The 23707-nt window shown below is 41.9% G+C and overlaps 1 protein-coding gene across 6 annotated transcripts in view; it reads left to right on the forward strand.

Annotated features, from left to right (window-relative positions):
* HOOK3 (hook microtubule tethering protein 3) overlaps nt 1-23466 on the forward strand; it is a 145005-nt gene extending 121539 nt beyond the window's left edge. For 4 of the 6 annotated variants that reach the window (XM_077817914.1, XM_077817917.1, XM_077817919.1 and 1 more), the window contains 4 exons: nt 2624-2728; nt 3006-3077; nt 7182-7318; nt 20322-23466. In XM_077817914.1, the coding sequence (XP_077674040.1) occupies nt 2624-2728; nt 3006-3077; nt 7182-7318; nt 20322-20337 (330 nt within the window). In that variant the 3' untranslated portion in view covers nt 20338-23466. Of the gene's footprint in view, nt 1-2623; nt 2729-3005; nt 3078-7181; nt 7323-17379 lie in introns of those variants that run through there. The other 2 variants (XM_077817915.1, XM_077817916.1) reach the window with 2 other exon arrangements.
* Nucleotides 23467-23707: the final 241 nt, after the last annotated feature.

Here is a 23707-nt window from a genome sequence, read left to right on the forward strand (position 1 = left end):
CTCTTGACATCTCTTGCTAGCTGCAGCTCCAGGTGCGATTTGGCCCTCCTGATTTCATTCCTACATGCCCGAGCAATATTTTTATACTCTTCCCTGGTCATATGTCCAACTTTCCACTTCTTGTAAGCTTCTTTTTTATGTTTAAGATCCGCTAGGATTTCACCGTTAAGCCAAGCTGGTCGCCGGCCATAAAGTTCTTTAAATTTCTTCCATAGTTCTTCCATAAAGTTGGAAAGTTCTTTCCAACTCTAGTCAGTTAGTGGGTTGGTTTATGTCTGAAGCATAAGGCTTAATTTCCCTTTTTAATGTTTATTATGACAGCTATAACTGAGATATTCATAGAAATAGCTTATCCTACTAGGCTCTTTGCCTCAGTGAGTTCTATGGGTTAATTATGTATGCATGGTGTCAAAAAATAATTTGTCAGTTTTAATTTCTTTGGTCTCCCCTTCTTGATTTGAGAGGGTAAATAGAAGCACCCAACTGCCATTCTCTATGCCATTTATTCTTTTATATACCCCTTTATTATGTCACCTTTTATTTATCTCTTCTCCAAATGAAGGATTTTTAGTACAGCCACATATGCAAGCTGTTCCATGCTTCTAATCACTTCTTTTCCCTTTTCTACCCCTTTTCTATTTTGCTATATCCTTTTCAAGGTGGGGTGCCCAAAACTGACGTAAAAAAATCAAAGTCTTCCTCAAGCCACAGATGGCTCATCAGGCTGATACAGTTTTATAGACATGTCAGTTTCCATAGCCAACAGTACACAAGGGACTGCTGTGGCCTTTTACTTTCCTAATCCTAGAGATCAAGTACCCATTTTGCAGCTGGGTGAATTGGAGGCGGCCCTTCAGTGTGAGATCAAGCGAAACTCAAACCCACAACCTTTGGGTTTGTAACTGAGCACTTTAATCTCTCGGCCATCACCCCTTGTGAAGGTGTGGGTATGCCAGCAGTTTTATAATGGCAGTATGGTATTTTCACTATTATTTTCTTTCCTATTCTGAATACACCCTAACATCTTGTTAGTTTTTTTGCATCCACTGACGGATGTTTTCACTGAGCTGTTCGTGATGATGCCTATGTCTTTTTCCTAAGTGAGAAGAATTAATTTAGAACCCATCCGTGAGTTTCTAGTCCATGACAGAAGTTTACCTCTCCTCTTTTGTGACTTAATAGCCTCTTGTAAAGGATCTCAAAGGCTTTTTGAAAGTCCAAATAAATTATATTTTTCACTTCTTCTTTATCCATTGTGTTACTGACTCTCTCAAAGCATTCTAACAAGTTAGAGGGGCAAGATTTTCGCTTTGCATAAGCTGTGCTGATTTGTCCTGTTCATAGCATGTTGATCTAAGAGTTTTATATAACACTAGCTTTAATTATTTTTCAACAAATTTATGCTTTTTGTGACTTACTGATATTTCCATGATCCTTCCCTAGTGCCTTTTTAAAAAATGGATACAGTGATTATACCCAGTGTAGTGGCTAGATTTAATGACTGAGTACACAGTATCTTAGTAACTCAGCCACTTCATTGTTAATTTCCTTCAGGACTCTTGCATGAATATCATCTATTAAAGGAGGTTTATTAAAACTGAAATGATGATTTTATTCCAGCATACTCTGTTTGACATTTCAGTGTCTGACATCACTTCATCCTCATTACCTATGCAAGGTTCTGAAGTAGGCAGAAGACAGGAGGAGGAAGTGAAGTGGCTGTGTACATGCTAGCACACACACACACGTTTACTGTTAAAAAGTTTCCAGCAACTTTCTTGGATGGAATTCGAAATCTAGGCCACTTGTTGGACTCTCTCTCTTGCTTTAGTTCAATTTTTATAGGTGTTCAAATGCTACTGTGGTAGGTGCCACATATGAACCTAGGGCGATATCGACCCATCAAACTTAATGGGGACTCTTCATCTCCCTGGCACTTCCCTCGGATTCCTGCTAATGGCTGCAGCAGAGCTACCGGGAGAAACTGACAATGGTGCTCCAAGTCCCTGAGTCATGGTCACCTTCCACCATTTCTTTCCAGTGAGAGGGAGTCTTTGAGTGCAGGGTGGAAAGTTGAGGGAAGTATTTCCTGCATGTATCCCTTAGCACTGAGGAGAATGGCTTCAGGGACGGATACCCTTCACCCTCACTCTGTGACACTGGAAGCTGGAGAAGAACTAGTTCTCTCTGACTCTATATTCTTGAGTCCAAGACATCAAGCCTTCGAGCTTTTTGTTTTGATGGAGTCCTTTAAGAGACAGCAGAGAGCAGATGCTATGGCATCTCTTAAATAGGATTCAATTTACACCACCCTACATGGTGAAGTCAGGCAGTGGCAGGATGTTCACCACCACTGACTGACCTAGCAGGGTGGATGTGATTGGATGAAAGGATACAGCATCTTAGAATAGTGTGTTCTTCTCACATTGTGTTGTGTTAAGTTTCTTAAAACCATCCCACATAGTTACAAGTACCTACTTTAAAAGACTTTAATGTTTCTTAAGACCTATCTTGGATGGTTATAATCCTTTGGCGCTTGGTGCCTTTTATGTTATCTAGATGTATTTAGTGAGATCACTTTGTGGTATTTATTTAAATGAACTGTTGTGTTTGCATCTTGCAGGTTATCCGTACTTTAGATCCTAAACAAAACCAGGGCACAGCTCCTGAGATTCAGGCTCTGAAAAATCAACTGCAGGAACGGGACCGAATGTTTCATTCATTAGAGGTAACAATCTGTATGTTTTCTCTTGGCTGGTCTAGGTTTTCCAGATTTTTTCCATGTTTGCTAGATATGCTCTAGGAATTGTTTTGGGGAAGTGCTCGGGCCTGTGTTACACAGGAGGTCAGACTAGATTATCACAATGGTCTCTTTTGGCCTTGGAATCTATGAATCCAGGCGTTTTGGGTTCAGGCAGTGTCTGTCTAATACATATTATCCATTCTTGTCATACAGCTTTAAATGTATGGTCTTTTTGTTTTTTCTTTTTTTTTTTCCCCCCTAGAAAGAATATGAGAAAACAAAGACTCAAAGAGAGATGGAGGAGAAATTTATTGTGAGTGCCTGGTATAATATGGTAAGATGCTCCAAACTGTATTAGGATTACAATTGTCAGACTTTGTTGGTGGTGTCTGTGTGGCATTTATCATGAACCCTTTTCATTTAAGTACAATATAGTTGTTTGAACAGAAAAAAAAAACTGTCCTGTGTGCACACAGACAGATGAGTGAATTTGGCTCAATAATCTATAAACAAGACAACACTAAAAAATATAAATAATTAAAGCATGTACCTGTATCTTGTAGCTATGCTTGCCATAACTTAAAGTGGACACACAAAATGCTGAAAGAGATCATGTTGATAACAGACATCAGGTTAAACATGAGTTCATAATATAAAAGTCAAGCTGGTTTTCCTTCCTTGATTGCTCACAACCTTCAGTGTATTTATTTATACTTCATTAAAATGTCTCTGAAAGAGGCTCTAGGCACTGGTTATTGACAGTTATGGTCCCCTACCATGGCAGTTAGCCAAGTTACGCATATTTGGTTTTGTTAATCAGAAATGGTACAGACAGTTTCTCCACACATAGCAGAGAGAACCATATTTGAGAAAACCAAAGGGGAATTTAACCAGAGTACAGTAATGGTAGCTATATAGGTAAAAACAACACTCCCTCCTTCCAATACATGAAGCTGTCCCCTGGAGCATGTAAAAGGAATATCAGGGGGAACATGCACAGAGCCAGCGCAAGGCTGATGCACTACTTCCATCCTCAAAATAAAGCATAAAGTAGGGCCACGTGCTTTGCCTAGCCCTTTGGACAGGGGGTATATTTCACCCTGAGTGAACCAGAGTTACCCATGACAGAGGGCATGGCCCCTTCAGAACCACCCTCCTGATAGATGGAATTTCTGATCCTTGTGGTATGTCGATGTCCCAGAAGGGAGCTTGAATCCCTCCCAGGTCCCTTCCCTTAAGATGCCTGGCAGCCAATATGCTCCCTCTCACGTTCATTAATTGGAAAGAAGAAACAATGCTCCACCACATCCTGTCTTGATTATTTGAACCTTTGGTGTGGGAAAGCAATTTCAGATGACTTTGCATAATTTCCTAATGTTATGCTTGCTTACTTGGAGATAAAACATCCCATTAACATTTAAAGGGACAATGACCACTTCAATTTTTTTAAATTACATCACTTTGTATTTTTCCAGTCCCTGACAGATCACCTTTTAAACAGTGTGGTCTGAAATAGTTTTGTAAAAACTCCTTTATAGTTCTAAGGATTTTTCTGCTCCCCTGCAGTATTCAAAAGGCTCTTATAGAGAATTACAGCACCAAACATCCTCGAGCACACTCACTTTCCCATCTTTTCTGTGCACGTGCTTGCCTGCTGCCGCTTGCCTTGTTCCCTGACTCGTCAATACCCTATTTGCAGGCCTGGGGAAGAATGTGCATGTGAACTCCCCCCAGAGCAGTGCAGCTGACCAGCAAACCAGTGAAAGGGTTTGTACATCAAATGCCCTCAGATTATCAAAGTCAACAAACTAGAAGGAGAAGACTCAGTCGGTTGTGACAGGAATTTTCTCTTCTGTGTGACATGAGCCTGAAAACTCTCCGTCATACAAGCATTCACAATTACCTATATATATCATGTTAATAGTTTAGATACAGCAGCTATGGGTAAGGATAGACAAATGAGTTCTCATCGCATGACATACTTGAATAGCAGTTCACACAGTCAAGGCAATTTACAGTTTGTGAAGACCAAGACTATAACAGGGTTCAAAAAAGAACTACCATATATATTCAATCGTAAGCTGGTTCATTTATAAGCCGACCCCCCGCGCCCCCCTTCTCCCCCCCCCCCCCCCGGATGGATAAGTAAAAATGGAATTTTTATAATTCAGAGGTCGGCAAACTTTGGCTCCTGGGCCATCAGGATAAGCCGCTGGCGGGCAGAGACAGTTTGTTTACCTCAAGCGTCCGCAGGCACGGAGTAAACCTACGTGAACAAACTGTCCAGGTGCACCAGCTGCTTACCCTGACGGGCCGGGACAGCAACTGGTGGGGAAATTTGGGGGGGAGAGAAGCTGGGGGTCAGGGGAGTAACCCCTGTGACCACCCCACACATGACCCTAGCCCGGGACCCCCACAATCTCCCCATCCCATCTCTTCCCACCTTAGCTGGGGTGGGCCAGGGGAGGATGTCTCTGGCCTGGCCGGAGCCGCTCTGGCAGGCCGAGCGGCGTGGCTGCAGCCTGCTCCAGCGGGTGGGGCCGAGCCGTGTGGCTGTAGCCTGCTCCGGCTGGCGGGGCCAAACGGCGCGGCTGCAGCCTGTCAGCCCTGGAGCTGCAGCTGCTTCGGAGGCTGGGGGGAGAGCAGCGTGGCCAGAAGCGGAGAGACTCTGGCCCCGCCTCTTCCCTTCTGGCTCTGCTGTCTGTGCTGCCTCTGCTTGCCCCCTCTGTTGTGGGGAGGGGCTGTGTGCCCCTCTCTGCCCATTCATAAGCTGATCCCCTTCTCTGATGCTTCCCTTTTTTACTAAAAAATTTGGCTTATGAACAAGTATATACGGTAGATAAATTCATGGAAGATAGGTTCATCAATGGCTATTAGCCAGGATGGGCAGGGATGGTGTCCCTAGCCTCTGTTTGCCAGAAGCTGGGAATGGGCAACAGGGAATGGATCACTTGATGATTCCCTGTTCTGTTCATTCCCTCTGGGGCACCTGGCACTGGCCACTGTCAGAAGACAGGATACCGGGCTAGATGGACCTTTGGTCTGACCCAGTATGGCCGTTCTCATGTTCTTACAAACATCATCCCGTTAGTCCTCACAAAACCCCTCTGAGGGAGGGAATTACCATTCTCATTTTAGAGTTGGAGACAGAAAGGTATTGACTTGCCGCAGGTGAGTGACAGCTGGATGTAGAACCCGGGAATCCCTGATTCCAAATCCTGTACTTAAACAGCTAAACCTCCCCTCCCCTGAATAGCAGCACCCATTTGTATTCAAATGTTGCCTGTTACAGATATGTCATATATGTTGGTTTGTAAATTCCATGTGGCAGAGACTTTGTTTGGCATGAATTTATGAAGTGCTGTATATAGTCACAACAGCATGGAAATAACAGTGGTCTTTTTCCTGGTCCACTCACAAGTTTCTGTTGCTCTTTTTTTCTCTGAAATGACCAGGTCCCTTTAAGGCCCCTTGTTTCCCAGGCCTTGTCTACACTTTAAAGTTTTGCCAGCATAGCTATGCCTGTTGGGAGGGTGAAAAAGTCAGATTCCTAACCAGCATAACTATGCTAGCAGAAGACCTAGTGGAGATGCAGTTAGACCAGCAAAAAAGTGCTTTTGCTGATATAGTTTATTTTGTTTAGGGACTGGTGTAAAGTATACCTGCAAAAGAACTCTTCTGCTGGTATAAGCTGAGTCTGCCCTGGGATGGTTTGCTGGTACAAACAAGGCCCAAGTGGGAATGCTGCTAGTTCAGCTGGCTGGCTATTCTGCAGGTCCAGATGGGTGGCCATAGCTTCAGCTGCTTCTTCCTTCCAGGTTAGGCCTCCGTTCTTCTCCACTGCCCAGACCAGTCTCTCTCTCTCTCTCTCTCTCTCTCTCTCTCTCCTGATTCTCTCAATTAGAACTGTCTGAGCGCGTGCTGTCAGGAATTTTAATTTTTAATCTCTCCCAGTCAATCAGCAGTCAGGAGCCAGCATGGCCAATTAGCTCCTGCTGCAATCATCAACAACAAACATATTTGTGTTTTCTCTCAGAACAAATTCCTGCCATTTATAATATGCTGATATTTCCATGTGAGAAATGCATTGCTAAAAGTTGAGAGATGCACCTTATTTTTATTTGAAAATAACTTAAAAAAAAAAGAGATGCCCGGGCAATGTGTGGTTGCAATGTATGCAGAAAATCATGCTCAAGTATGGGAGGGCATAACTTACTATCCTTGAAACCTTTTTGCTTGATTACTACAAACTTTGAAAGTAAAGCAGCCTTTTTACGCTTGCAAAAATACACATTTTTCACACAATTCTCTGGCAAAATGTCAAAGTCCCAAACAGGTTAGATGGTGCTGATAACGCAAAGGAAAGACAAGTGGTAAATGGACAACACGTTGAGTAGCATGCACGAATGTTCACTAATGAGTTTGTCTTTATTCACAGGGAATGACTCTGCATAAAAAAGCAGCAGAAGATAGACTGGCTAGTACAGGCTCTGGACAGTCCTTCCTGGCTAGACAAAGGCAAGCCACCAGCACAAGGAGATCTTACCCTGGTCATGTCCAACCAGCTACAGCAAGGTAGAGAAGCCTGGCCTTTAGAAAGGAATCAACCCTGTGATCCAGGCATACTTTGTTCCACGTGACGTTTCAGGAAATGCAACTAGCATCCTTTCTCTATCTTTATTCCTTGTTACCACTGTTATTTCTCATTGCAGGAAGGGGATTTATTATGATTTCTCATTGTTTTAATGCCCTCCATTCTTATTTTTTTGGAGTCGTCTTCTTTCTCTCTCTTTAAATGTGCCAAAATTTTGAAAACATCCAGAGGAGTGCTTTATTATAATGGAGTTTTTTAAATTTGTATGAAGTTGTCATCTCTTACCTAATGTTTGACATAGGCTATGTAGCAAACATACATTTTCTGTCACAAATGGTATACGTGTACCTACGTGTGTTACTATCGTTTATAAGACTCTCTTCGTTGAAAGGGAATTAGTCTCCTTTTTACTATGTAGTAATCTGTTTAAAATAGCTGAGAATCCTTTATAAGAAATGCAAAATTGCTGCATAAAATTGTTATAAAACATGTTTCCTGGGGGGGACCCTGCCACCCTAGACATTAGCATAGGTGCCAACTTAGCTACATCCTGTGACACCTGATGTGGAATGTTTACAGAACAAAAATGAGTTTCTCCTTTCAAGTGAAGAGGTTGCTCCTGTTCTTGGCACTTGGCATTTAATAGGGAAGTAGGATGATTTGGAGACAATTCTTTCATTCTTTTTCTCTTAAAAGGCTTCAGATCTGCTTTTATTTCTCCACTGGTATTGTCTATTGTTTGCTGCCACAGGTGAAATGTTTCAGATTGTTCTCCCCACTCTGATTGGTTGAGTATATCCAAAAAGAAAGATCAAGAAATATTTGTAATGCTTTAATGTGCTACAGCATCATTGATTTAAAAGAAGGTATTTATTTTAAAGCTTTGTAATGGTGGACTAACCATACATCAGGGATCAAGGCCCAGCTGAATATTGTTGAGGTTAATGTATTCAAATTGTCACCTACCACTGAAAGATTTATTTTTAATATGTCAATTAGGAGGATGATTATATCAATTGCCTTACTAACGGTAGCTGTGCCTTTAGACAAGTTTGTTGCTTACGCTATTGAAAACTCTGTTTGTAGTCTAATTCTTTTAACACATACCTGTCCATTTATATGTAGCATCTTCGCTGCATCTTCACTTTGATTGGTAAGACAAGTGAGTGGTTCTCACTGCTGACATTAATTTAGGACAGATACTCCTACAAAGTGCTGAGTATTTCTGAGTGTTCTGAATGCCCTAAATTCCCAATAACTTCTTGAAGAGTTGAAGATGCTCAACATCTAGCACCTCTTAGGATCAGCCTTTATGGATTTACTAGTAGGGGAGCTTCGTATGTGTGTGTTTTGTGACATCACCTTCAACGTAAATCTTGCTCCTGATATGGTGTGCATACAATCTAGTTTCTAAGTTTAAATTTTGTAAAATTATTTTAATCTCTTGCCCAATGCAAAACTTTCCTTCCTATAAATCCCTTCAAAAGTAGCTCACCTTGGCTTTTTTAAGCATTCCAAGGTATATTTTAATCTAACCTTTTGATTTAAAATGGTCAAAGGACCCTGAAGGACCAGTACATATGGATTCAAAGACAGTGACATCTGTAAGTGCTGTTTTATTCCAGAGCACATCCAACTGTTCATACCTAATCCATTTAAAAATGGCCATTAAATATATGTTGAAAGCATTTATCTTGATTCTGATTTTCCTAGCAATACAAAGAATATCTTCTGACATCCATGAGCAAAATGTTTGTCTTTTATTCCAAAGAGAGAGAAATAATTGTTTAGTAGTGTTATATGTAGAGTAGGTTTCAGAGTAACAGCCGTGTTAGTCTGTATTCGCAAAAAGAAAAGGAGTACTTGTGGCACCTTAGAGACTAACCAATTTATTTGAGCATGAGCTTTCGTGAGCTACAGCTCACTTCATCGGATGCATACCGTGGAAAGTGCAGTTTCCACGGTATGCATCCGATGAAGTGAGCTGTAGCTCACGAAAGCTCATGCTCAAATAAATTGGTTAGTCTTTAAGGTGCCACAAGTACTCCTTTTCTTTATATGTAGAGTAGTGATCAAAAAGACTTTGTAGCTGTTGTCTGCCCTCTGTACTGTGCCTAAAATTAGGTTAGGTAAGATATTTCCTGTAGTATGTGTAAAGCTAACAATGTAAAGGCAGTTCAGGCATAAACTGATATTTGCCTTCCTGTATTTTGTTGAGAAACAAAATGCTAAACGGACAAGTTTCGTAAGTGCCATCTAGCAATATGATTATTCAGACACACATCTTTTGTGGAGTTCAGACTGGTCACTTTAGGAACCTGTCTTGTGCGTAGTGTGTGTAAGGGAGCAAGAGGTAGTCAATGTCCATGAATAAGTATGTACAGCATTTTTCAGCCCCTAGGAAGGAACCCAAGAATATTTAAGGCTTTGTTTTTATTTTTGTCTGTCAGGCTCTTCCTTTGCACCACCATCTGCCAAAATCTACTTGTGAATGAAGGGGGTTCCAAAATTGTAATGGGGAGGCTATATCTTCAAGTTTGTCTACTGAGTCCATTTAAGATTACTGTTAATTAGATGTATATCTGAAAGAAACTCCGATACAATTTCCATCCTAAAATTAAACAACTTGCTTTTGTTTTTTAGTTTTTTCTCTCTCTTTTCTGGCTCCTTCTCCCCCTCTTTGTTGCCACTGGTCCCTTGAGGTCTACTTTTTTTTTTTTTTGGAGCCCACTCTCTTTTTATTTTGGCCTTCCTCTTCCTTTCCCCACAAGATCCAGATACTATCTGAGGTGCTTCCCATAGTTCTTTCTGAGCATCTGAGTGAAATCTGCACTATCCTGTTGAGTTTTATGCTGCTTTTACAGAGGACACTGTGTAGATAGGAAGAGCAGAGACTAACACTGAGTCTATATTTTGCTGCTGTTGTGGATAATTACAAGTTTATATGAAAACGGCCGTCACTATTTCTAATACCATAAATTAGCACTAAATAAAGTACACGTACAGTACTGCCCTGCTCACCTAAAAATGTTACTTCCCTGATGGGAGAACTAATTTGCATTCCTGCAAGAGGTAAACACCCCTTTTGGGCAGCAACACTTTTAGCTGATAATGACAGAAGAGCTGAGCAGTCCATACGAGCCCTTTCTGGGGTTCCTAACAACTGTGGCAATGTCAGGCAGGCACCTTCTTTCTGTAAGCTTTGTATTAACTAAAATAAAAGCAAACGGTCTAATGCGTAAGCAAGTCCACAAGATTCCAGACTGAGACCACTACTTTACAGTGCTGTCAAGCGGTTGGAACTTAACTTCTTTTATATTCAAGGACATGTGTGGATTCAAGCTTGTAAAGTGCCAAGCATGTGATAGTAGATACATAATAAAGAAGAATATTCAGTCCATTTTTTCCCTAAGAATACTTAGCACTTGTGTAATGGTTTACATTTTTCAGAATGCTGTATAAATATTAACAAACTGATTTTAAAGTTAACTTTTAGCCAAAGTGTAGCACAAAAGAGAAGTCTAATATAGAAATACACATTTATAAACGTTTTAAAATGAAAATAATACAAATAGGAAATTGCCAATTATTTTTTCACTGTATCCTTCTTGATATTAAGCAAATAAGAATCCTTTGCAATTCTAGTGTCACCAGCAGGTGACTTCAGTAATTTCTACATTCACTTTAACAAAAATTGCTAGCAGTTTTCTATTCCAATGGATTGCATTAGGAACTTTATGTTCATTAGTGTATGAAAGGGTGAATTTTTAAAATCCTGTTTAGAACTACTCTACCTGCTACTTTCTAGCATTGAGTTATTCTAGCATTCTTAACATTGAGTGGTATGTGCAAGTTGCTAAGATGCATTCAAATGATTTCTGCATTCTTTCAATATTCCTCTACATCAGATTGTCTACTTGGCAGCTTCCTGGTTGATTTGTAATAGTTTTTTTTTTTTATTTGCTTTGATGCTTTGGCATAGATGTAGTAGTTAGATTATACTTTATCTCACCACTCCCTTTAGACAGTGACTCTGAGGAAGAATACCATGAATGTGTCTTTCCAATTTTTCATTTTCTATGAAACATACTTAGAACAACACCTGGATCTGATGCCTTAGATTGAGAATTTTTCTCTTTACTTTTACTCTTGGAGAGGATTGGGAGGAAAATCTTTTTGCATTCGTAGGGCCAAATACTTAAATCTGACTTCAAGTAGGTTTATATGGGTGTAAATTGAATTGAATTTGGCCCTTTATGTTTTACAGTGTCTGTCATTAAAATAATTAAATCTCCCCAAAATGATTCTATATAGGACTTAGGCAGTCACATACTTATGGTGTCATGTACAGCAGTGGTTCTCAACCAGGGGTCCGGGGCCCCTTGGGCCACCAAGCAGGGCCAGCATTAGACTCACTGGGGTTCAGGGTAGAAAGCCCTGCTCACCTAAGCCCTGAGCCCTGCCACCTGGGGCTGAAGCCTGAGCAATGTAGTTTGGTGGGGACTCTGTGGCATGGGGCCCCATGCCATTGCCCTGCTCGCTACCCCCAAACGCCAGCCCTGGCTTTTATAGGCAGAAAACCATAGGCTGTGACACAGGTGGGCCGTGGAGTTTTCATAGCATGGTAGGGGGGGCCTCAGGGAAAAGAAGGTTGAGAGCCCTGGTCTACAGTGTCTCAGAGACCTGGATTACTCTTGGTGAAGCCTCTTCTCAACAAGACCTAAAATGAGCTCCCTTGCACTGGACAGCAAAATGACTTTCAACCACCCTGCCTTAAAATTACTGTGTTGCCTGAAGCTTGCATGGGATTTTCCCCTTTAAACTGAAAAGGTGAATCTAATGGTCACGAAATTGAGGAATTAGATTAATAATGGTTTGAGCCAAGTCAATCCTAGCTCAGCCTTGCCCACTTCCCTGCACAGTTCTCCCAGCACACTTCACTTTTGGGAATAAAACCACTTCTCCTGCCTACCTGTCTTTTCTCATTAAAAATAGATATAATTTGGCACGATCTGGTGTGCCTGGACATGTGAGCCCGTCACATTTCAAGGGGAAAATCCTGACTGAGTCAGAAACACCCCGACCTCATGTCTGCTGAAGACACTAAGCCCCTAAAACAAGCAAAAAGTGTTGCTATATGTACGCCACTGGCTGACACTTTCAGGGAATTGGAAGGCTTCTCAGCAATTTTATTTCAGATCCTAGTTGGGTCTTGTGGGTCCTCGGCAGTGGAACTCCTCAAGCATGAGCAGTTGACATTTCTTCCCTGTCTGGAATTCAGGAAGGCAATTGAAGCTTGTTAGTGACTCTGCAGCCAAATCTAGGTGAAAACAAGAGGATTTTTTTTCCTCAGCTGAAAAAAGGGAGGAAGATCTGTTCCAAGGTATAAAACTCCAAGGAGCAGTGTGTTTTTCTTTGTAAGATTTTTGCTGCTGTTTGTGCACCGTATGAAGCAGAATACTGAACACCTGGGCTCCTGGAACTGATTTAAGTTAGTTTTTGAGTTACGGCTGACTAAACAAGAAACTCCAGAAAGGTGCTTGTTTCCGATCAGAATAAGGTTGTCTTTTTCAGCCATGCCAACCTCAGATTTTTCCCATTTGGCACAATAGATCTCTGGAGATTCACTGCAACCAGCACCATAGCTGGAGAATTTGAATGCTTCTCTTGTTTTTCCTTTCTTGACTTTAATGTTTTCATTGGAGATTGAGACATGAGTGTCATTTTTAAAATTATCAGCTCATTGAATTGGACAGATGGTGACATTTAACAAATAAAAGTAGACTAGAAAGCCCTAGAAAACTCTTCTAAAAGCAATATGCATTGTTTCCCAAACTGCACTATCCTACAGGACATCAAATTAACACCTAACAGTGGATTCAAGGCAATCTAATTGTTTGATATCAAAAACAGCTGATGGGTTAGAAACAGTTCATGACGAATGCTCTACAGTCTAGGTGAAAGGCTGATCCTTTTGAAATGTATGGGCATTTTGCCACTGATCTCAGTGGGACAGGTTTTCACTCCACATTTGAAGAGACTTGCTGAGATAATGGGGTTTCTCTAAAGTGGTTCTGCACATTGGTTGGTGCTAATGGAGAATTGGAGATTTTCTCTGCTGCTGTTCATTGTGTACGTGAAGCCACTTGGAGAACTGACAAAGGAGGCATAGCCTGACGTACTATATGTTGATACCACAATTTAAAGTAAACCCCCATCTCATGGGATCACAGGAATTCTCTCTCAGTGCTGTTCTGTTGCCTCAGATTTCAAAGCGGGTTTGAGACAGCTGGTTGAAGCACTGTCCAGACAAAATGAAAGTTTTACTTATAGGGGAAGAGATGGGACAACCGGGAAATCATTTGTATTTGGTGGCAGCCTTATTTACTGCTAGGTGCTGGCGTGTTTTGCAGTTAGGCATGGGAACAATTTTTGAACAGATGCTGAAGGTTACAGTTAGGGAGAAATGGCTATTTTCATCTTCAAAAAAGTGGACGTTTCAGCCTTTACTTCCAGCTGTGGATCCTCAGGACAATGATCTTTGCTTTTGTGGTGCCAGTTTTAGGGCCACCATTGAAAATGCACTGAAAGATTGCAGCTACTTCAAAACTTAACAGCATTCAGGTGGTCTCTTCCTGGAGGAATCTTTGCTGCCCACAGTTCAGAAACTGCTTATTATTCAGCCATTATGCTTCCATGTCTTGCTAATTTATCAGCATTATTAAAAACCTGTCCTACACTGTCACTGTTCTAACATGGCATGGTAACAAAAATGCCAAAGATCTGAATTGCTGTGACAGAAATAATTACACAGGGAGATAGTAATAGAAAAGATGAGTAAACTAAATGTGGCACTCATCTTACAAAAGAAAGCAAGCACTTGCCTTACAATTGCTATCCTGCAAGTGTAACTTGAATGCCCCTAATGGCATACATTTTAAGAGAACACAGCGGGGGCTGTCCAGTGGAGTTTTGTTGGGGTTGGGGTTATGCCTGCTTTCATTTATCAACTTTAGTGAGAATCTGGGATGAGAGGTGAAGAACATGGTGAGGCAGAATATTTATAAAGTGATCAAGTTTCTCAAGATCCTTACTTTGAAGGAGCTATTATTAATAATCAGTATTATTAATACATTTGTAGAGAGCCAAATGGGGAAGTGTTGGAAACACCAGTGAGGAAGGAAAAACGATTAGAAGTAGGAATGAGGAAGATAATGAAACGAGATTCAACATGGAAACATGCAAGATAATAAATCTGGAGAAAATATATCCAAAGCACATACTGGATGCAAATACTTGGGAACGGCATAGTGTAGGGGTGATAGATGACAAATTGCAATGTGACACAGAAGCTAAAAGGGAGAGTGAGCCATCAATTCTTCACAGTTGACACTGCAACCTTTAGTGTCCTCAGCTCTTACATCATTCTGAAAAATAACATTATTTTAGCCATAAATAGTTCATCCCGCTTACAGACAATTTCTCAGATTTTCGGTGGGCTCTGACAATTTCCAATACAGAGTTCTATCCTTCAGAATAGCCACAGCCCCCAGAGTCTTTACCAAGGTTTTGTCTATGGTAGTAGCTCATATCAGATATCATGGCCTCCTCGTCTTCCCTTACATCAGTGACTGATGCCTCGCTGTCAAATCCTGCCTTGAAGCCTTTATGTCAATCTCTGTGATGCTCCATCTCCTTTTCTCACTGTGGGTCAGCATGAATATCGAATAATCTTTTCTTACCCCTGCGCAATCTTTGAATTTTATCAGGGCAACCTTGAATTCTCACTGTAAAGGTGTAGTTGCCCACAAATAGGTTCCAGACCATGAATGATATCATAGTTCACATCACGAGCAATCCTAGGGTAGAGGTCAAAACATGTCAGTCCCTCCTTGGCCACGAGGCCTCGTGCACCTATGTCACTCCATTTGCAAGATTCCGCCTTCATTGCCTACAGTCAGTTTGCTCCTCAAGTCACCATTCCATGAACTTCACGCTGACAGTTCCCGCCAAGGTACTGTCTTCCCTCCTGTGATGGACAAATCTTCATCACATACGTGTAGGGGGTCCCCTTTTTCCCCTCACCACCAGACAAGGTGATCATTACGGATGTGTCTCTACATATGGGCAACCACACGGCACAGGGAATGTGGGCATCTCGAGAGTCCAGAATGCACATCAGTGTCCTGGAACTACAGGTAGCATGGAAGGTGTGCAAGTCCTTTTTTCCTTTCATCTGCTTTCATCATGTCCTCATAATGTCAGACAAAACTACAATGGTCTTCTACGTCAGCAAACAAGGGGGAGCGAGATCTGCCTCCCTGTCTACAGAAACAGTCCATCTCTGGAACTGGTGCATCAAGAATCAGTCACCCTATCTGCAGCCTACCTTTCGAGGATGCAGAATGTGCTCACAGACTCTCTCAGCAGACACTTCACAATCGACCGTGAGTGGGAACTTCATGACACTGTGCTCCACAACATTTTCACACAATGGGGACCCCAGGAATCTGTTCGCTTTCCAGGCCAAAAACAAATGTGCCACATTTTGTTCCAGAGGAACCCTCAGTTACCACTCCTACAGTGACGCTTTCCTTTCCTGGTCATACCAGTTCAATTATGCCTTCCTCCTGCTACCATTGCTGCCACGAGTGTTACTCAGGAACCGACAGGACAGAGTAACAGTTATCCTGATCACCCCTTTCTGGCCCAGACAGTTTGGTTCCCCAACTTCCTGCGCCTGTCGTCTCCCTTCCCATTACTCTCCCAATATTCCCTGTGCTCCTGAGCCAGTGCAATGTCAGGATCAGACACTCTAATCCACTAACAGTTCTCCTCAGGGCATGGTATTTGGATGGTCATCAGCCCTAGAATGGGTGTGCTCCTCGGCTGTGTGAGACATTCTCTCTTATAGCAGAAAGAACTCAACTAGGAAATGTTACCAATCTACTAGAAACACTTCTCATCCTGGACACAGCATTCTACCAAAAATTATGGGTATTCCACTAATCCTAGACTATATCCTATCTTTAAAGACATCGGGCCTGTCCCTCAGTTCCACGCTAGTCCACTTGGTGGCTGTTAATTCGTTACATCCCCCTATGGAGGGCAGCTCTATTTTTGCACACTTGCTAACCAGTTGATTCTGGAAAGGCCTGATAAGGACTTTCCCACCTCCTCAAAAAATGACACCCCCATTGGACTTGAATCATGTCCTTTCGGTTCTAACACGGCCCTCCTTTGAGCCCTTAGTGACTTGCTCCATGTCCATTCTCTCCATGAAAGCTGCCTTTCTCATAGCCATCACATCATCTAGGATGGTCGGTGAACTTGGTGCAGTGATGACAGATCCTCCACACCTTATATTTCCCAAAGATAAAGTTTCTTTACACCTACACACCAAATTTAAAGTGGTTTTGAAATTTCACCTTCACCAATCCATTCACATAAGTGTTTTCTTCCTGAAACCACCTGCATCTGCAGAAAAGCATAGGCTCCACTCCCTAGATGGTCAGCAAACCTTGGCCTTTTGCCTACAGAGAACAAAACCATTGAGAAAGTCCTCAAGGTTGTTTGTTGCTATAGAGGAGAGAATCAGAGGACATGCCATCTCCACCCAGGGAATTTCCAAATGGATATCTGATTGCATTCTTCCCTATCAGCTCTCAAACTTCCCCTCTCCAATGGGGCTATGAGCACACTAAACAAGAGCCCAGACCACTACTGTAACATCTCTTCACGATGTACTCCTCCCAGACATCTGTAAAGCACCCATGTGGAGCTCTGTACACACAGTGCAAGACATTACAACCTAGTACAAGACTCGGCTGCTAATGCCTCATTGTGGACGGCGATTCTCCACTCGACCCTACCATCCTCACCCTCCACCTGCTTCGTACTGCTGGTCAGTCACCCACAGTCGAATACAATAGGGACTATCACTTGAAGAAAAAGAAGAGTTACTTACCTGTAACTAGAAGTTCTTCAAGATATGTAAGTCTATATGTATTCCACTACCCGCCCTTCTTCCCCTCTGCTTCAGATCCTGATTCGGCGGTGGCAAAGGAACTGAAGAGGTGGTTGGTTCACCCTGCCTTTCATCACCTTGGTCGGAAACACAAGGCAAGCCAGGGCGTGTGTGCAGACCAACTGACACGGCTTTCAAAATCTCCGACTCCAGACGTGTGGTGCACCTGTGTAACCCACAGTGGAATACATAGAGGGACCACACATCTCGAACCTCCAGTTACAGGTATGTAACCTCCTCATCCTCAGCTGCTGGAAATCATCATAGCTCCTTCCTAGCCGAAACAATGACACATTCCAGCAGCTGAGGATCTGCCCCTATATCTTAGATTTCTCCGGTCTTATAAAACGGTGCTGCAAAAACAAGCTGCTGTTAAAATGGTAGAAAAATTTCTTGCTGTTTAAATCTTTCCTAGAAGAAGTTGTTAGCAGATTCTTTTCTAGTAATAAAACGTGCACTATTCTAGCTGGAAAGGTAATAGCATCTCTCCCTCTCTAGGACCATAGTGTATTCTGTAACGTCCTTGGCCAGACTTTACCCGTTTTTTCAAAGGACTCCCACTAACACCTTGAAGAGTACATTGTTCTCTCCATTCTATTAATGTGCATTAGCTGCGTACCTTTATATTTCACTTAGTCCTGTTGTACAAGTAGATTTGCATTATCTCACGTTCTGATGAGAGTAAAAAAACAGGATTTTCCATTTAAAGAAGTAAACTCTGATCTCAGATAGCTTTAACATTTTAACTTTTTATGGCATTACTAAAATTAATTGTTCATTTTATTATTTCCAATCATCCACACCCCAGTGTGCAGGCTCATTTAGCAGTGCTTGAGTGGATAACAATGCACCTCATCTAAGGGATGTGTTATTCAAAACATACTTTATCAATATTCTGCTTTGAATGCATTCTTTAATGCATTCCTGATTTTCTTTCACTTAATTTGTTAGTCTGTTCTCTCTGTTGTGTGCACTTTCCGACTTTCCTAAATAAAAAGTATTCTGGTTAGGAGGAAACAGGTGAGAAGGGAGGCGCACAGGAAGGTCATTTTGTTACAGAAATTTGAAAGAGTACAGGCAAGTCTCGTCTTACGCGCATTTAACATGTGCGAATTCAGCTTTGCACGGTCGGCAAAAACAAAACAAAAAAGAAAAATAACAATTTCAATACTGTACCTGTAGTGCGGGCGATTCCGCCTGCGATTACACTAAATGTAATTTTGACTATACACGATTTTCACTTTACGTGCTGACTACGGAACGTAACCCCAGTGTAAGATGAGACTCGCCTGTATACTTGTATTATGTGCAGCAAACTTGAGTTACTGTATTCTTTTGGCTTCAGTAGAATTAAATCATCAGCTACAGGACTTGTGCTGTAGTTATAACTTTTGAAAGAAATGTCTTAACTTTTAGTCATAAAGATATTTTCTCTAATAAATTCAATCCAGATTTTTGTGCCACAAGAAGCATTATTAGAATCAGGTACTTATCAGGGAAATTCTTAGAGGAAAAAACCAAATTCACAGAGCATGTCTTCTATCAGAGGACAGCATTTGCTGTTTAGATTGTGCTGGAATTATTGAAAATCAGAATGAGCGGACACTAGAAACAAGTCTCTCTCCTATTCTGTATATTTCTGCAGTAATATCTAAAATTTGCTTTTGATCAAAAACTTATTTTACATCAAATGACTAAAGCTTGTTAATGTAAGAATGTGACACGGGATGTGCATCAAACAAAGGCTTGCTTTGGTGCAGCTAATCAAAACTAATGCTTAATCAGAATGCTTTTATCTTGTAACACTATGTGGAATTTCTCTCAGACGAGAATGGAAATTATAACTCCATTGCCTTTTTCAATGGTTAAAACTCATGATGTGAGACAGACCCCTTTTTAGATCTGGAAATGTTTGTTTTTTTTTCTGATTGTGCTCACAGGCAGCAAAAATGAGTGAAACTTGTGGAGGCCAATTTCATAACTATTCCTTGAGCTTCGTATGTGTCTGACAAGACGTTCTGCACTAAGGTGTTGGGTATGGCCACTTGGGTGCAGATCCCCAAAGGTATTTAGGTGCTCAGCTTCTATTGATTTGAATTAGGTGCCTAAATACCTTTGAGGATCTGGGCCTTGGTCTGTTACTAGGAGTTGTACAAGACTCCGTTTTAGGATGTCTAAACCAGTGGTACCAATTTCAGGTATTTTTGGAGGGGGGCAAGGGTGCAATTCCAGTTTCCCCCACCCCCTCCTCCAGCAGAAACCCCGTTCCTGTCACTCCTATTATCTTCACCCCACCCCACCCCACCCGAGGTCTTCCTCGGCTCCAGAGTATCCCCTCTCTCTCTTACCCACACCGTGCATGAGCCTATGCTGCCAGGACTCGCTTTCTCAACAGACTCCCCTGAGCTCCGCCGCAAAGGAACTCCCACCCCATGTGCCAAGGCACAGCACCATTTGGCCCAGTCACCTATCTGGGTGGAGTGGCAGCCTGGTCAAATTTCAGCGCCGTTGTCACCATGCAGCTGGAGCAATGCTCTGGACCACTCCGGCAGCAGCCGTACTGTTCTAGTGTAGGACCACTGCTTAAAAGTGGCCAGGCCACAGCCATCCCCAGCTCCATGGCCTGTGGGGCTTTGACCAAATGCAAAAAGCTTGAGGGAGGTTGGGGACAAATGACCCTCCTCCCAGTCCCCCTCACCATCCCCCACCCCAGGTGGCAGTGCTGATCTAAACCAAGACTAGCTTTTGTTCCTCCGTTCAGCTGTTAGCACATTAATCATATTGTGAATGCTTTTAGTCACCTTAATAAAATAGCAGTTGAAGCCCCCTTGACCTAGCTGAGCTATAACTTGACACAGCTTTACTAAACTGCTTAGAAAACACGTTTTGTTTTCATTTTTAACAGTAATGAAATGTTGGCTGCTTTTTAACTTTCTTCTTTATTTTTTTATTTGCAGTGATGTGGTTGCATGACCTGCAGCATTATTTATCAAACAGGGACTGTTCAGTGCATGACTTGCTTTCTGTCCAGACTGCATAACCCAAAACTTAACCAGTTCTACCACTTAAGACTCATGGCATCTGATTTCAAAGAGAGAGATCCACTTGCAAAGAAGCTTGCCATCTTGGGGAGTGGCTTTACCATCTCCCTCTTCCACCTCCCCTCCAGAATAAAGTCTCCCCAGGAGACTGGGGCCAGGGAAAAACCAGTATTCAGAATTCCTGAGAGGGTATTTGGTAAATTGACACAGTTCCCTTTCAGCACTCCGTTTTTTCTGTCTATCCACTTTGACTACTTCATTCTGATTATTAACACACAACCTTCTGCTCCATTTCCATTTGCTAAGCTAGACAACAGCTAGTCTTAATGAGGTCATAAATGTATCTTTCTGATCATTCATCTGTTAAAGCTCTTGCACATTTGAAGGCTCTGCTCTAATCAGGTTTTAATATTTAAAGTAAAGCCAAGAAAGTTTTCTTGCAGGAAAAAACTATTATGAATTGTTGTTTGACCCTCCCATGTTCCTTAAAAAATAAGCAAGGTATATCTGCTAAGCTCCAAGCCTGGACAAACTATCATGCAATATTTTATTTACAAACATTGCATACTTTCTTAATATGTATATACACAGTAGTTTGTGACTGTTACATTTTTCTCTGTCCATTTAGCTGTGTCATCAGTTTCTTTCAGTAACATTTTTTTCTATCTGTGTACAAAAGTTAAACAATTCTAGAAAGGAACATGAATGGAGATAACTAGTATAAAATCAGTCTACACTTGCTGACTTACAGTATTATGCAAAATGTCCTTGCCAGCTTATTTGGGTTGTTTATATTTTACTTGTACTATTTGAGTTGTCTTTTTCTTATCCCCGTTTCAGTTGTTTCATTTCCATTTGCACTAGCATGCCTGTTTCTTTGTATTATGAAGTATTGGTATAAGATTTGCAGTATGTAGACGGTATAACTCAAAATGCTTTGTTCTGCCTATATTGACTAATTTTAAAAGCTGCTTATTTAAAATTTTAAATTCTTAAATATTCACACGTTTGTGTTACTGTATTTTCATTTTGTACTTGGACAGACAGCACTGGCAAGATACAAGACATGAGGAAATGCTGTTTTGTAGTATTCTAAGTTCATGTGTTTATTGTGTAGATACTGTCGTTTTAACATCTGGGACAAAGGTGAGACCTTGTAAGCCATAGTATTCGCTAAAAAGCCTCAAGAGAATCTGGAATCATTAGTACTGTACATTGTTCCGTTTGATTAGAAGTCCAGTTCTTGAGCAACCCCACGCTTCCTACCTAGATCTCAACCCTGCAGAAACTTAGACATATCCTTAACTTTACTCATGAGCAAATTTAAGCATCAGAGCCTTAGGGGTAAATTGACCCTATCTTTGTGCCTGCAAAGCACTTAGGAGGCTGGGTAGGGGCAGCACATCCCTTGCTTGGTACAGAGGCCTGCTCTGTGCACCCTCCTTTCACATCAGTACACAGGGATAGGTGGGGCAGGGCTGGAGGAGTATTGGGAGCCCCTAGTCTCCGCAGCCTCTTCAGAACCTGTAAGGAGCATTCTGTTCAGCACCAGGTCCAACTAGCTAGGGCCTGGGCTCTCACCTTGCCCCTAATTGTCATGTGTAAGTCCCAGGCAACCCTCCTGGTCAAATACACCCCGGGTTTGATCAGCCTGGAGGGAAACTGCACCAGATCTGGAGGCGGTGATGTGAGGAGTGATGCAGGGGAACATGTAGCTCACTGTCCCTCTCTCTGCCCTACAGCAATCACTGGCTCTTCTTTGGGGGCCAAAGGGAGATTAGGACTGGGGTCTCTGCAGGAGGTAGGGGAGAAAATAAGGACTGGGATGGAACTGTGTTCCTTATTCTCTCTGCTGGAGGGCAGAGGAGGATGACTCATCCCTCCACATTCCCTCTCTTGAGGGCCATGCAGGAGGTTCTTCAGTCTTATGGGATCCAAGTATTCTGCCAGGAAGGGCCCTCATCACTGCTATCAGGGAGCTGGGGGCTCATCTCTACAACCTCCCAGCCTGCTGGGGCAATGCAGTTACAGATTTCACCACCCGGGGAAGCTCAGGATGTAGGTGGAATCAGAAGTGTCACTAATCTGTCCCACACAGAGGCCTTAGGATCTGATCGGGGTGGGCCAGGCAATACTTGAACAATGCACAGCAAAGAGCCCCCTGGGCCTGGTATGTGACATTTCAGCATTAATAACCGTAGATCCCTTGCTAGGAGGTACTGTATAAACATGCCTTCTCTCCTTGTTGGGAACTGGATGGGTGGCTTTGAGCTGCGTTTTCCAACTCTGTAGTGCAGCTGGTGATGTCTTCCCCAACCGCTGCTGGATATCGATGTCTCCAGAGTTGGTAGTTTTGGGCTGGCAATGCCATTTGACTGTTGAGGGGTTAGACAGAGAATTCTGGAGTAGTGGGTCTGGGTGTGTTGGAGCTGTTCTCCCCGCCACCAGGCTGGCTGTGTAGATTAGTAGTTTACTATTCAAGCTGTTCTGAAGCCAAGGCATTTGTATCTTCCTGAAAAGTTTTTAGCTTGACATAACTGTTTGAGTCTACTCAGTGCAGTAGAGAAATGTCAGATTGAGCTAGTAACCTCAAGTAAATGTGCTGTCTTTCTTTTAATTAAGTTATCCTAGCATCTCTCCCCCAGAGGGTGATCCCAAGCATGTTTCTAATGTACTAACCGGATGTGTGCGTAAGAGACTGTTTTATTTTCTCAGTGGCAGCTTGTTTAACTGTCCTAATTTGTGTTGACCAGTTATCAAAATAACTGTTTGTGAAATTGTCAATAATATATTTTCTGTCAGAGAATGGATTTCTAGAGTGTCAATGCATTAATTTCCCTTTTCAGTTCACCTATGGATTCTTATCCTGTAACTACCAGATTGTCATGGTAGTGGCATTAATATACATATCTGTAAAAAGACAAAAATACAAGATAATGGTCAGAAGAATGCAAACATTTTAATAATGTTTTTCCCAGTCAAATGCAATGATGCTTCCAAGGCTACAAAAAAGTGTACAGTTGTTAAACAAGTTGTAAATAAAGGCTTATATAAAATGGAATATCTTGTTTTTCTGGTCTGTTACTGTATTAGAGAAAGTGCACAAAGTGAGGTTTCTGTTAAAATTGTGGGTTTGTTAAATCTGAAGCTGTCCTTTGTAATAAGAAGCTAGTTATGCTATATTTTTTGTTTGACTGAGATTATTAAATACAATTCAATTAAAACTTTAAGGCCTACTCATTACAGGGTCTCAGAGCTGGCCCTACATCCCACCACACAGGGACCTTTCTCACCACCCTCCA

Source organism: Eretmochelys imbricata, chromosome 5, assembly GCF_965152235.1.
Source record: "Eretmochelys imbricata isolate rEreImb1 chromosome 5, rEreImb1.hap1, whole genome shotgun sequence".
Lineage (NCBI taxonomy): Eukaryota > Metazoa > Chordata > Testudines > Cheloniidae > Eretmochelys > Eretmochelys imbricata.